Here is a 14,088-nt window from a genome sequence, read left to right on the forward strand (position 1 = left end):
GTCTTTCTGTTTTTGTCAGTTTTTCTCCCGGTTGAGTTCATTCCCAGTTGTCCAGTGAAGGGTAACCAGACCCCAAAAATGGTTTATGCTGCAAAATTCCTTCTGTGTCAATCTATAATTTTTTATACATATGAAGGTGTGAAAGGATAGAAAATGTGAAAAGCTTTTTGCTGGTTGGACTGTGACATTTGTAAGACCTTTATACGTTAAACCTTTAGATGACGGTGGCAGAAACCAGACACCATTCTTGTTGGAGCTAAAGAATGTGAAGGAGCCTGGTCGACCTTTGACGGCTTTCCTTTAAACGTCTCACAATGTCTTCAAAATAGTATTTAAAAGACAAAGAAATCATCTGTTAATGTTACCACAGTAAATGTTTGACACAATTTTTGTTGGATTTGAAGTGCGTGCCAAGGATGTTAAGCACTCCCACCTTTTTTATACAAGTTTCCCAACACAAATTGTGTCCTAGTGGTGCAACTAGGCTATTACAATAAAATAAGCAAATGTCAAGAGGTCAAAATGTGATTGAAACACTGCAAACTAGGGATGCCAGATTGGCATCAATACCGGTATTTGTCTATGTTGGAGCTTCAACTTATCAATATGCAGCACATGATTGGTGGAGTGTTCAACTGACAGAGAAGCAATGTCAATTGTTCACAGTTGGGAAATATTAAGTCATATGAAAAAGTTTGGGCACCCCTATTAATCTTAATTATTTTTATCTCAAAGTATTTGGATGTTTGCAACAACTATTTCAGTTTGATACAACCAATAACTAATATCGGTTCAAAGTTTCATATCGGTACATCCCTATCGCAATAAGTTTACGGTACATATCTGAGGTATTTTGGTTGAGCAATTTTTTAAAATTTGCACCTGAATTTTGTTTTTTCATTACCTCCCAGTCATAATTATCCATAACCAAGAAATAAGTGTTGCAAGGACGGCCTGATCTAGACAAATTTACACATGCCATGTTATTTCCATTTCTTGTTGATGGATTTAACTGAACTCCAGTTAAATCCATCAGTACCTCAGAGATTTTTTTTTTGCCTCCATCTCCTGACATATTTCAATAAACTGTACTGATTTGATTTCAGTGTTCTTTAGTCTTCATACTGTAATGGTAGTCAGGAATCCTGATTAACTAGTGAAGGGACCTTCCGACGCAGGTGTTTTTATACTATAGTCATTTGAAACACACTCTCCACTCAAGTCAATCTCCTTTCCCCTCATTGTGAGACGACTAGCAGCAATTGGCTGGACTTCTGTTGAAATAGGTTAGTGACTTCAAAGGGAGTGAACTTATTTTGCACTTATTTTATGCTAAATGTAATTTTGTAGAAATCAGTTTTTACTTTAACATTAAAGGGGTAAAAAAAAAGCCTAATTTTGTTCATCATGAACAATTTGTAAAAGCAATAAAAAAAAGGGTGAAGCATCCAAAGGGGTGAATACTTTTTAAGACACTTTAAAAACACCACCCTCAGGACAGCGGCCAGGTTATTTTCAGAACTACGTCCAGGCACAAGGGACCCGCACTCTGTTCATTCCAGCTAAACCAAATGCAATTTCACACGATTGTTCAGCTCTCTAGAGAAGGATGTGACGAAGTCTCCATTTTGATAAGTGCCTCTTCTCAATTAAAAACTCACTCGCACGGCGTCTTCCAGCAACCGAAAGCTTTTTACATGTATATAAAAAAAAAAGAGAGATCACAGTAGGAACCGAGACTCAAAATACTGTATTCATTCAAATATACAGGTTAGTCAGTGTACAAGGTGTTCTAAATGAATTTGGTTGCTTCATGGAGAACAAATCGGATGACACAAATTACACCAAGAAGATGCAATCAGACAGTGTTCAAGGATTTTTACCGGATCAGACCAGACTCAAAACTGCCAACGTGTAAAAAAAAAAATAAAAAAAGGCAGCTAAGGACCATGAACAGTGACAAAAAAAGAAAGAAAAATATTGCTTATGGGCACAAAAACTACTTCATTGTCTCATCAATAAGTCATAGTTTTACAAAAGCAAACACTTGTTTGCAGCTGTCTTGCAGGTAGATAAATCCTGATGGCTGGCAATTATTCAAGACTTTTAATGGCAGTTTTTTAACCCCACGCCACTCATAAGAATCCAAAATAACTAAATAAACCGTTTCAATTTTAATCAAGTTTAAAGTAACCTGTGAAAGAATTAAAACCAGTCTTCAGTTTCCTCCATCACATTTTATCTACTATACTGAATCGAGTGAAGGCAATTTGATAAAAACAAAGAACTTGATACTTTAAATACAATAGGTATTTAATTCAGTCACATTAAATGTTTGTGGGAACTGAAATGCGTGCCTCAAGTTCTGTAAAAAAAAAAAAGCATTACAGATACTTTAATGGTTACTGACCTCCAGTTGACCCGAACAGATCTTACAGGTGACAATGAAGTGCAAAACATGTTTCGAGGAGTTTTACAAATAATATTTTTTGTTTGTTTCTTTCCACCCACTGTCTATGTAAAAACCACATATAAGTTGACATAAAAGCACCAAGAGGACTAAATCTCACTTGGCTCTGGCAGTGGGAAGGCTTTTATCTTCAAGCCAAAACTTCATAGAGAATAATGTATCCTGACCCATTTGTGGATAAATGGTATGCAAGTTTGTTTTTCCTCAGAACAGAGACCCCAACATTTTCAAATTAAGACATTTGGATTTGAGTTAAAAACAAAAATTGAACCTACAGAAGGCAGTACAGTAAAATGAATTTACTTTCAAACACACACACGCACATTAAAGCATTGTGGTTATGATACAGCACTTTAGCACACCTTCGTGTCGCCTGAACAGATAAAACAACAAAACCCTTCAGCATCCAGCAGAGGGCGCTGTGAGCCTAACTCTGGCCCGCACAAAGAAGCATCTTGCCCAGCAACCATTTCTCTCCGCAATGGGCTCTTTGCACCTCAGCTTCCGCGTTCGGGGTAAAGCGGCTCGATTGTTTCCGATCCAATACAAATATAATTTACATTAGGTGCTTGCAGTGCTTGGCCAAGGTTTGTACATCGATCCGAAGCCCCAACAAGTCAGCTGGAGAAAGGTTTTAAGATGTTCGCCTCGTTATACATTCACTGACACGAAGGTGAGTTTTACTTAAACTTTGTGGCTAACATTAACGTTAGCTTATGCTAGTAGGCAATATTCTCGGACATTGTTCTTGTAAAATGTGCTATTTAAGTATCTAAACATTCTAACGGACAATGTATTTATCTTATTTTCAAGTATATTATATGTGTTTACTGTCGTTAGTGTCACAGACTAACGGGGAGGTTATGGTTCGGACTTTTTACTTCCGAAGCCTGACGGAGCTCAACAAGCCTCATAGCTTGACAGTAGCGCAGCTCTGGTGTCAGAGATCTGGTTCAGCTGTTCAGGTTCAAAGTTGCTGCTTTTAGAAAAATATGACCGTGTTGCTTCATGTCTCTGTGTTATTTCGTTTTATTACCTTTGCATGTTTCTTGTGAAGAGCTCAGATAGGACGGTGTTTACAGCAGGATGTACAGGCGGATCAGTTGCTCGGCTGTCTGGCTCTGGTCTGCTCTCTCGTTCCCATAAACTCTTTCAGGCTGAATATAGAAGTGATTCCATGGAAATAACTCAGGGAGGCTCCTTTATTTACCATCCGTATCCCCGGTAGTTTTAGGCTGATCCGGAGTGAAGTGAAGGCTGCAAACTTTGCTGTGCGGCGTTAGCTGGTAGCGACAGATATTTACAAGCCATCTTCTTAATTCAGAATCGCTTGGAAATTAACGAAAACTTAAAAGCCCATTATATTAGGAAGACAACAATGTTAATAGTATTGTTTTTTTGCATCTGAAATACGACTTAGTCTTTTCTACCAGTCATGGTAACTCAAAGCGGAAAAAAGTGAGCCGCATTAGCTCCTGGAGATGTGACGTCAACGCCTTAGGTGCAAAGAGCCCATTAGACGCTTTTAAATAAAAGAGGCGAACCCATTCGCTCCGAACCAAGGCCGTCTCTCATCAGCCAGCGAGAGTAACGAAGCCCCGGCCAATCGCGCGGGTTGATGTCTGACGGCGCTGCGGAGGCGCGTGGCGGCAGCCCCCGCTTCACCCGGTCTCTTTCAGGGCGGGAAATAAAACGGTTTTCTTCAGGAATCCGTTCGTTTCCACACCAAACGTGAAGTGCATCTCTCTCTCTTTTTTCTTTTTTGTTTTCAGTTATGACTAACGCTTTCCTCCTCGACGAGACGTGGATGTGACCGAGGCTGCCCCAGACCCGGTAGCTTAACTGATAATTTGCAGGTAATTTGTCATTCTAATTAGCAGGTAGGCACATGAACATGACGCACGGTTCAAAAATAGTATAAAAATATATTTAAGGCAACAGCCCGCAACTCTTTGTGTTGGGTTAAAACACCAAGAGATAGATTGTAATTAATTTAATACTTAAAACATTTTACCCAAGTACCTCCATGAGTGTGTTTTTTGAGTGGATTTTTCAAACCACACCGTTCTCAGTGACTGCTCTAAATAATCTCCAGAAGCATGAAAATGTGCGGATTTGTGTTTGTAGCCCAACACTTAGCATCAATAACCGCGACGCACAAATATGAAAAACACCTCCGACGTTCTCTTGAAGTTCTTCTTTCCACCAGATCCGAAAAAAACGGATCTGACGATCGCGTCCTAACCTTTCAGTGCAGGCCGCAGTTTTCTCCTCGGTGTGAGTAAAAGGAGTGATTTTAGGAGGGAAAGGAAGAGGAGGAGACATTCTTCTTTCCTTCGTTTTCTGTCCATTCATCCTGACAGGTGAACATCGTCAAGAGGTCAGAGGTCTTCAGAGAGCAAAGAAGAGGATGAGGACGACAATCATGATGGCGACCAGCACGCCGATGGCGCACCACTGTCTTCGACCTGGAGGGGGCAGCAGAGGGGAGAAAACTATTGCTGCAGTCTGCTGGATTTAGTTTTCCTCATGGTTCCAATGTGGTCTAGAAAACTATAGAATTAAATCGGATTTTTTTTCCTGATCTGATTTGCTATGAAAAAAATAAATGTATATGTAAAATATTTATATTCCCACCCCTTCTGTTCCTCCTTCCTGCCTTCTTTCACCATCCCTTCATTTCTTCCCGATGTCCTTGCTTCCTTCTTTCTTTTTGTGTCGTTCCCCAATCCTTCCTTCCTTTCTTCCTTCTATCCTTCCTTCCTTCCTTCATTCTAGTACTGTTCACTACCTAATTTCATTCTTTCTTTCTAGCGACATTCAGCAATCCTTCCATCCTTCTAGTGTTGTCCAGCTTTCCTTATGTCCTCAATCCTTTTCGTCCATTTCTTCCTTATATCTGTCATTCCTTACTACCTTGTCTTTGCCTAATCACTTCCTTTTTTTTCCTTCTTTTCTTCCTTTTTCCTGCCCTTCTTCTTGTCCTTTCTCAAGTCCTTCCTTGTTTGTGCCCTTCCCCTATTTTTTGTCCTTGATTCCCTCATTCGTTCAACGTGTCCTTTCTTTCTTATGCCCTACCTTCTTTCCACTCTGTGTCCTTCCTCCTGGCCTGTTGTTTGTTCTTTCATCCTTCTGTCCCTTTTTAACTTTCTTTTCTTGTATCCTTCCTCCCTTCCTTCCCACCTTTGTCCCATCTTTCAGTATTTTGAGGTTCCTTATACACGGTGTCAGCGTAATTCAGAACTTTGCCATAATTTTGTAGAAAATCTTTGTACTTAATTATTAAAAAATGTGTGGTTTGAGTCTGGAAAAGCACAATAGGAACTACTTGAAGATCAACCTCGAGTCTCGGAGCAGAGAGTTAAACGCCATAAAACAGAGTGTTTGGGGAGAAAGGCGTCCCGAACCCCAGCCGGTAGATGTGTTTGCTTACTGCTGGTCATGTGCGAAACCTTCTCCAGCTTCTTCAGGACCGAATCCATGCGGGATGACGTCTGGTCCATCTCATCTCCAAAATCCCCCAACATGCTAAAACAAAAGGAGACCAGATAAACAAGCTGAACCAAATGATGTCAAAACACAAATATGTGAAAGGAGCCAGCACAGAAATCTGGTTGCGAGCAGAACTGAGCAAACTTAATCCGACTGGTTGGAAACTAAGAACTTCTTTTCTTATATGCCAACAGATTGTGCTGCATCAACACCCACTGTGGAAGTTATTACAGCTCATCTGCTACTTCACTTTTGATCAATCATGTTGGGATAGAAAATATTAGCAATCTCCAAGAACTCACCTCTGCTCTTGATATGAATAATTAACTATCAATTCACAATCATAAGTCTGCTATATATTAAAATAAATGAAAAAAAAAAAGAATCTGTTTTTACCAGTTGATAATGGATCTTAACAGAATCGTTTATCTGGAGCTTTCCTTTTGCAGGTACTCCGATTTAAATATACCAAGAACAAGAAACAATCTTTAGATTTTCCTAGCTGAATCACATTGATGTTGGCTATTTGGTTAAAGTTAATTTACAGTAAAATTCAACAAATTCTTGAGGAAGTGGAAACCATCCAGATGAGCAGTGCTCTGTAGGCAGGAGCACTCACACGGCCTGCTCGTCGAGTTCGTCTCCGATACGTCCAGACATGTCTTTGAGCACTCTGATGCTTCCCGACACCAACTCCAGCTGCTCATCCTGCTCCTGTATGATCAGCTACACACACAAAACAAACACAAACATGTTTCAGTCTCATCGATGACTAACATCCGCTTCCAGGATGTTTACTTTATCAACCTTTCAGTCACCTTTCCCCAAACTCCCGCACATAACTGTGAACTGAGAGCTCATCATAAAATGATGCATTTTATTCAAATCTTTTTCTTTGTCACTGAAAAAAAAGTAATAAAAGTTCTGATTCAGCTCAGAAACTACAGTCACTGCGTAAAGAATGCAGTATTTTTTTCTAATCCATCTCTGACTTTACTACAGGCTTACAGGAAGCGTAATGATGACACACTTGCATCGTTGAACACCCATCAACCCACACCACAGGACGTAAAAAAAAAAAAGTAATTCAGTCTGACGCTGAAAGGAATCCTTCACTTCATTCACAGCGTGAAAGCAGAAGCAGATCTTTAACCCGCAGAGTGAGTCCCACGTCCTTTACTCATCTTTTTATCCCTGTGTGGTACCTTTGATAACATCTCTTAGTAAGAAAAAAAAAAAGAAAAACGTCAAAAATTTGAATCAGGGTTTTTTTTTTAGCTGGGTTACCTCATATGAAATACTGTAAATGCTGTTACATAAATAGTTCATAAACCTCTTAAGTTTCACATGTAATGGCACAGAAATTGATTTTAAAAAATAATAAAATGAAAAGTATGGTGATATTTTTCATAGAACCTCAGAATGACCGTATATGTGAGATAAAGGTGGGCGAATCGATTCACAATATCTAGAATACTGGAACCCATTTGGTATCAGTATGGTAAGGTGGATGCATCAGTTTCATATTTCCTCTTGAAATTTTATTTTTGTAGTTTTTCCAACTCTACCTCCAAAACCATTTTATTTTGATTTGCTCTCAAATTGAGGATTGGCCTTAGTCCTCAATGGCTGCATTGAGGACTAAGGCCTCCATACATGGGCTGTGCTTAACCCCTGCGCCACCACAGCACACCCTATATGAAGTACTTTTAACAGATTTACTAATAGATGTCTACAATTCCCAATAAAGATAGCTTCATTTTATTTTCTTTGCAACTTAAACATTAGAAAAAAGTTTTTTTTAACAAATGGTTGATTCTTTTCTGTTGCACTTTCCACAAATGTTTTAAGTCATAGAAACTTCGACTTGATAAAAACTTTCACCCTCTGTTTTCTGCTCTGCATCTAATTCTTCCTTCAAATATTTCCTTCTACTCGTCCTTCACGTTGCCTGCGCCTTCGTTCAGCCTCTTCCTTTACCTGCTGCTGCTCCTGCTGCTCCTGAATGTACCTGGAGTTGGCCGACACCAGATGAGCCTCCAGTCCAGTCGAGCGGTCCTGTTCCTTCAAAGCCAGCAGGCCCAGAGCAAACACACGTAAGATCCAAATACGCAAAAATAACACAGGAGAAATACAAAGCTGTGTCGTTTTTAACAATCCACGAAGAAATCTGTGGATTGTTTTGTGTTTTAAAGGAAGCGCTGACCTGTCTGTTCTTCTTCTCTGCCCGAGCCACGGCGGACGGGCTGGACAGTTCATCTTTCATCTCCTGCAAGGAAACATTTTCCATTACTCCACAAATAGCAACACAGCAATCATTTTAAAAGTTTGCCTCAGTTCACGAGTTTCATTCATGAGATTTTTTCTCTGTTGTGCCAGTAAATCCAGTAATAAGCTCCTCTCTGAAAGTTGTCTTGTTTGTCTCAAATAACTTTGTTCTCCTCAGATCTATTTTAGAAATGGTTGCTTTACTTTTGAGTGGTTCTCGAAGCTGACTCATATTTTCTTTTCTTTATTTAGGTGAAGAGTTCCTCAACAGATGTGGAAACAAATAAAGTGACGTGTATCGAGAACTCGGGGCCGCTTACAGTAAAAACACAAAAAGTGCTGAGCAGCTCAAGTCAGTGTATTTTATTGGCAATAATTAAAGGTAAAGTTACAGCTGGCCTTGTTCGTGCAGTTGTCATGGTGACCCCATCGAAGGTTATCATCTGCTTTGAAAGTAGCCACACATTTGACCACGTTTGCACACACATGTAAAAATAAAGACATTTACATAACATCTAAACAATAACATCTAAATATAAGCGTATTTTCAACGTACTAAACTCTGGGGTTTCTACAAGTTCTCCAGACAGCTTAAAAGGACAGAAAACTAACTTTTAATGGATAAGTACTAGACTTTATTTAATAATTTATCAGTCTTTGAACAAGAAACGTTCGGGTGGATAAGTGAGAAGACAAAAATCTCACTAATATTCATACAAATGCAGAGGGTCTACAGATATTTTCGTAGCGATGAAGTTACCTGAACCGACTTCCTGGTGCGCTCCACAAAGTCTCTCCTCTCCTGAAGTTCATTGTCGCCCAGCCGGAACTTCCCTGGATTTGACTCCACAATGCCTGATCCAGTTAAGGTTAATCAAAAATGTCTGAAGTAGTTTACATTTCAACATATTACATCAAACCTTTTTATTTCAAGAACGCTTGAGAAAGTTGTTGCCTCACGGCTCTGCTCACACTCCAATAAACATCATTTTTAAGAACAATATCAGTCTGATTTCTGAGCCAGACTGATTCAGACACCAGTCACATTCCTCATGGCTGGTTTTCCTCATATATTTCAGGCTTAACTTGGTTTATCCAATTAAATCCCATTTTTCAGTTTGTTTCCTGTGCCTATAAGGGTCCCTTTAATTCATTATCTAACACGCTCCCTGTTGGCCACATATTCTTCAAATATTTCATTGCCAGGCAGATGGCACCTAACTCTTCACTTCCTCCAAACATAATTTCTCTTTCCACCTACCTCACAGCAGAAAACACACCAGTTCACACTGGAATCTTCAATTTTAACTGAATAATTGTTTGTCGTTTCTGTTTCTATAATTTTTTGATTTTTTTTTTTTTGTCTGTCTGGGTTTTTTGAGGTGCGTCCTCGAATAAAATACTTTTTTTATATAAGAGACGACCTAGTCCTGAGAATCTAAAGCAGCTGACATAATTGGTGTTTCATTTAAACACATTTATAAAGCAGAAAGAGTACTATATCTGTTAAAAGAATAAACCAGATGTTTACATTAAAACATTTGTCAGCTCCTCATAATATGTTTCCCCATATCTAGTAGTATATCCAGTATTTTCTTTGGTATTTTCAATCTACAGTTTATTATTTGCTGCAGGTTAATTGTTTTTTAGAGGTTCACACATCCAATGACATATTGATCAACATGTGAGGTTCTGGATTTAAAGGATACTGATGGTTTCACTGAGGTCCTCCAGGTCCCAGTCGATGGCCCTCAGACAGTTCCTCAGCTCATTGGCACTCCAGTCCAGCTCATCTCGGCTCACCTGAGACCACAGACACCAATGCTCACCAACCAAACGGCTACACAATGTTTTATAACGCAGCATGTCTGGTGCAATTACGACAGATACTACAGGTTCCTCTGAAAAACAAAGAAAACTAATGAAAAACATAATCACATTTTTTTTAAAACAGGTTACCATTTTCTCATTTTGTCCTTTTAAAAAAAATCACTTTACTCTATGTATTTTGTAGCGGTTTAATGTCACACAAATCATGCATAAGTATGAAATAGAAAGGAAAATGACACCTGATTTCAACAAGGCATTTTTTTAACACAAAGAAAAAGCTGAAAGTGTGTTGTGCGTTTGTACTAAATCTTTTCTACACCGACAACCCTAAATTAAATTCAATGCAACCCATTGTTGTTTCATGGATGCAAAGCAGGACCAAAGAGCAGAGAGTGAAAGAGAAAGTTTGAACCATCACTTCTAACAATCATACTGGGCAAGGATCAAATCCCAGACTCCAACACCTTTCTGTCCGACCATTCACACCAGGACAGTCTGCTTGTTTGGGTCGGACCCAAAGTGCACTTCTTTTTTTTTCCTTGTTTGGTGTAATTTGCTTTTCACATTGGGCTTTTTTTTTTTTTTTACAAGTGGACAACAATTTGTAGTCACAGACCTGAAAAAAAAAAATCAAACACAGAAAGTCCAGCTTGCTGGTATTACAACTGCGATACCATTTTGAATGTCATGAGTGGCTCATTAAGCAAATTTTTTGCATTGGGATATTTCTAATTTCGGTAAATGCGTGTTTCTAACAGATACACAACATGCAGGCAGAAAATGCCGGATCAGGAACAATTTCAGCACATACAGTAGTAGTGCTAGCAACACCGAAGGGCTTGTTTTTACCATAATGCCCAGCAATCAATCAATGGATGAAGTCCAAATAGATGTATATTTCCCACAGTTGGTTCAGAGGGCGGCCTGAGTTTACACCCGAGGCAAACCACACCAGAATTTGTTTGGAATCAGACTGACACCACATCAAAAAGCATGTGTTGGTTCAATTGCATGGTCCACAGAAGAATTCGCTGGAGTGTATTCACACCTGCTCCAAAGGTCCAGACCGACAGTCCATTTAAAGTGGACCGAATGTGTCAGGTGTGAATACACTATTAAAGAGGAATAGCAAAAGCAAATGAGGTGGATTAGCAGTGCTGGTGTTGACCTGGACATGTTACTGTGGAATATGGTCCTTGCTGCCCGGATAGTGAGCTGTTAGCATGTCATGACAGTCATAAAACTGTCATACAGAAACAGTCTTTGATCAGAGGCTTCTTCAGAGTGGTTGCAAGACTGACAGCTATCAGAGACCCTTCCTGCTTACAGCATGACCATCCACAGCTACTCTTTCAGGAACGGTACGTGCTGCAGAACAGCTCACCTGTGTCCCCTCCTGTAATAGTTCTTCCCATCGATCAAACAGACCCCGAGCGCGAGACAGGGCCTTCTGCACCTCCCTGGAAACCAAAGACAAACACGACACAAGGATTACAATGCGGAGAATAGCAGCTGATTAACTGCACCCTCCATAGACACTTGGCTGTGTACAGATCCGCCTCTAGCTAAAAAAGAAATCACTTCACCACACTCACTCGCAGCAGCCAGGGTAATTACATTTAAAGCCAAGTAAAAGAAAAACGAACCACGATATGTTAAGCGTGTCTTTTAATAACATTCGCAAGCATAAGCACATAAACTATCCCTGCGCCACTGTGTGTGTATACAAGCTAGCTAGCTAGCTAGTTACAATAGCTCCGTGCTAACTCTTCTGGCATAACTTCCGTAAAAGTACCCCGAAGAGTCATTGTGCGGATTATCACTAATAATACTTTGTATATATAAGTAAGCATCTTCACGAAAAACAGCTTTTCGGTTTCTTTTTGCTTATTTCTCACCCCTTTACAACAAAAAACGGGTCCTCTATCGACATTGCTTCCTTCCTCTGTAAGCCTTGCGCATGCGCACGGTTGAGACAAGGCAGACGTCCCCACCTCCCCCCTCCCTCCTGACACGTACATGTAAATTAAACGCACCTACGTAACAGAATGACATCTGGGTGCTGGTTCACTAAAGTTTATCTAACCCTTATGCACTTTAGAAATTACGAAACTCCAGGAAAACAGGCATGGAGGAGGAAACAAATCTGTAAAAACGGGAAATAAAATTTAGAAATGAGTCAGTTAAAATGTAATCATTTAAAAGGCAACCAGCCCACTCATCTCCTCCATGGAAGAATAAGACAATGGGTGGAAATTAAAAAGCAAAAAGAGGCTTATACTAGTAAACTTGGACGCATTTACAATTGAAATACAACATAAATAAGCAACTAAATGGCTGCCTGTAATCAGTATGCAGCCTTTATTTTTCTCTAAAGATGATAAAGTTGTTTTTTCTCCTTTTTTTATTTTGAATGTTTTTATTGCAGAACCCTAAAACATAGAATATGACAATATTAGTTTTGTTTGTTTGTTTGTTTGTTTGTTTGTTTGTTTTACAGAATCTGGACAGAGTTTAATTTTTGTTGTCTTTTTCAGCCTCTGATCACCAGCCTCCATTTTCAGAAATTTCAGTCTCTATGCAAAGCTGATGTTCACATCACTTATCAAATTTTTATTTGTGAATAATAATAAAAAATCCCTCGTCTTTGACATATACATAACTCCGAGTTGGTCTGTGGCATAAAATCTCACTTAAAAACATCAATTGAGCCAATGGGGAAAATGTGAGTGAAAAAATAAATTCATAAGGTTTTAATACATTTGGAATGCAGTGCATATCAGTTTACAGTACATTGGGAGGAAAAAAAAAGCCAAGCTCAGCAGATCCTCCAAATCCCCATCTGCATGTTTCTCACCGCACTTCTTCGCATCCTGTCCCACCCATTGTCTTTGTTCCTGTGGTTTATTCTTTCAAATCCAACCCAAGCTGTCCCCAATTCCTTCTTCCTGTCTTCATCCTGTTTCCTCCTCTTCTATACCAACACCCTGTAACAAAAGCTGCAGCTATGAACAGTCATTATGTCTTCAAAAAAAAAAAGAAGAAGTCATAATTGCCTTTCTTAAGCTACTGTTTAGAAATATTCCCTTTTATAACTCTGGTTTCTTATTCTAGTACCACTATCATGACGTCATAAGATTATTTATTGTTTTTTATGATGTTGCATATCAGGTTAAAAAACAAAAGAAAAAAAACCTGACGCATTGTAATATTACAAAATCGTGTAACGAAAAACCCTACTCTCAGGCAAGTCTTTAGAACGTTCTGACACCTTAAGACATATTTGGTAGAACTATGTCTTAATGCAATAGTGTAAACTATTAAACTAGTAAACTCTGTATTTATTTAATTTATCCAGTTTTCTACATTTCTTGCAGAATCTCTTGAACTTTTCCATGTTTGGTCATGTTACAGACACAAACTTCTATGTATTTTATTTGAAAGTCAGTGTGTTTGGCCAAGGTCAATCTCGGTGTGATTTTCAAAATGTTTCATGGATAAAAACTGAAAAAAATGTAGTGATACCTTCCAGGTCAACACTTTTTTTGTTGCATTTACAGCTAACAAGTCTATGGAGCACCTTTGCACATGAAAAGACTGATATTTTTACCTCAGTAGGACTTAGACTGAGCCATTGTAATACTTTGGTCTAAGTTATATTGCTTATGTTCCTGCTAGAAGGTGAACTTATGCTACAATTTCAAATCTTTGGCCTCTAATTTGGATTTATCCGAATCTGTCTTTTGCTCCAATTGTGATCAGTTACCTAGTCCCTGCTAAAAAGAAAAAAAGAAAAAAGAAAAAACTCCTCTCAGCATGCTGTTGCCTTATTAACCACTATGTTTTATAGCGGAAATCTCTTCCACGTGTTTGGACAGAAGGATCAGATTTAAGCTTAACATGAACTGCCTGCAAAAAGGAGGCGTGTCTTTCTTTGGTAATCGAAAATAAAATGCCAGTTGCAAAACCAGAATGTGCAGTCAAGCAGGAAGTCATGCTTCAGACCTGCACCATAACAAACAAGAGAT

The 14,088-nt window shown here is 39.0% G+C and overlaps 1 protein-coding gene and 1 long non-coding RNA gene across 2 annotated transcripts in view; both read right to left on the reverse strand.

The window, feature by feature from the left end:
* LOC148160340 (uncharacterized) overlaps window positions 1-14,088 on the reverse strand; it is a 259,172-nt gene that overhangs the window by 125,567 nt on the left and 119,517 nt on the right. The gene's annotated exons all lie outside the window — the stretch shown is intronic.
* On the reverse strand, window positions 1,732-12,059 carry stx10 (syntaxin 10). The gene is made up of 9 exons (XM_014995587.2): window positions 11,959-12,059; window positions 11,445-11,520; window positions 9,940-10,033; window positions 8,991-9,085; window positions 8,169-8,231; window positions 7,943-8,026; window positions 6,582-6,688; window positions 5,904-5,998; window positions 1,732-4,938 (listed from the first exon to the last, which is right to left on the reverse strand). Exons 1-9 carry the CDS (start codon window positions 11,991-11,993, stop codon window positions 4,862-4,864), a joined length of 726 nt encoding a protein of 241 aa, XP_014851073.1. The 5' UTR covers window positions 11,994-12,059; the 3' UTR covers window positions 1,732-4,861.

This window comes from Poecilia mexicana, unplaced genomic scaffold (genome assembly GCF_051168715.1).
Source record: "Poecilia mexicana isolate PSO_F unplaced genomic scaffold, ASM5116871v1 scaffold_2, whole genome shotgun sequence".
In the NCBI taxonomy this organism is placed as follows: Eukaryota; Metazoa; Chordata; class Actinopteri; order Cyprinodontiformes; family Poeciliidae; genus Poecilia; species Poecilia mexicana.

Coding starts and splice junctions, on each gene's coding strand:
- stx10 (XM_014995587.2), bottom strand. CDS start 11,993: ATGTCGATAGAGGACCCGTTTTTTGTTGTAAAGGG. Junction 8,232..8,990: donor GCACCAGGAAGTCGGTTCAG/GTAACTTCATCG, acceptor GTTTCCTTGCAG/GAGATGAAAGATGAACTGTC. Junction 8,027..8,168: donor CAGAGAAGAAGAACAGACAG/GTCAGCGCTTCC, acceptor CTGGCTTTGAAG/GAACAGGACCGCTCGACTGG.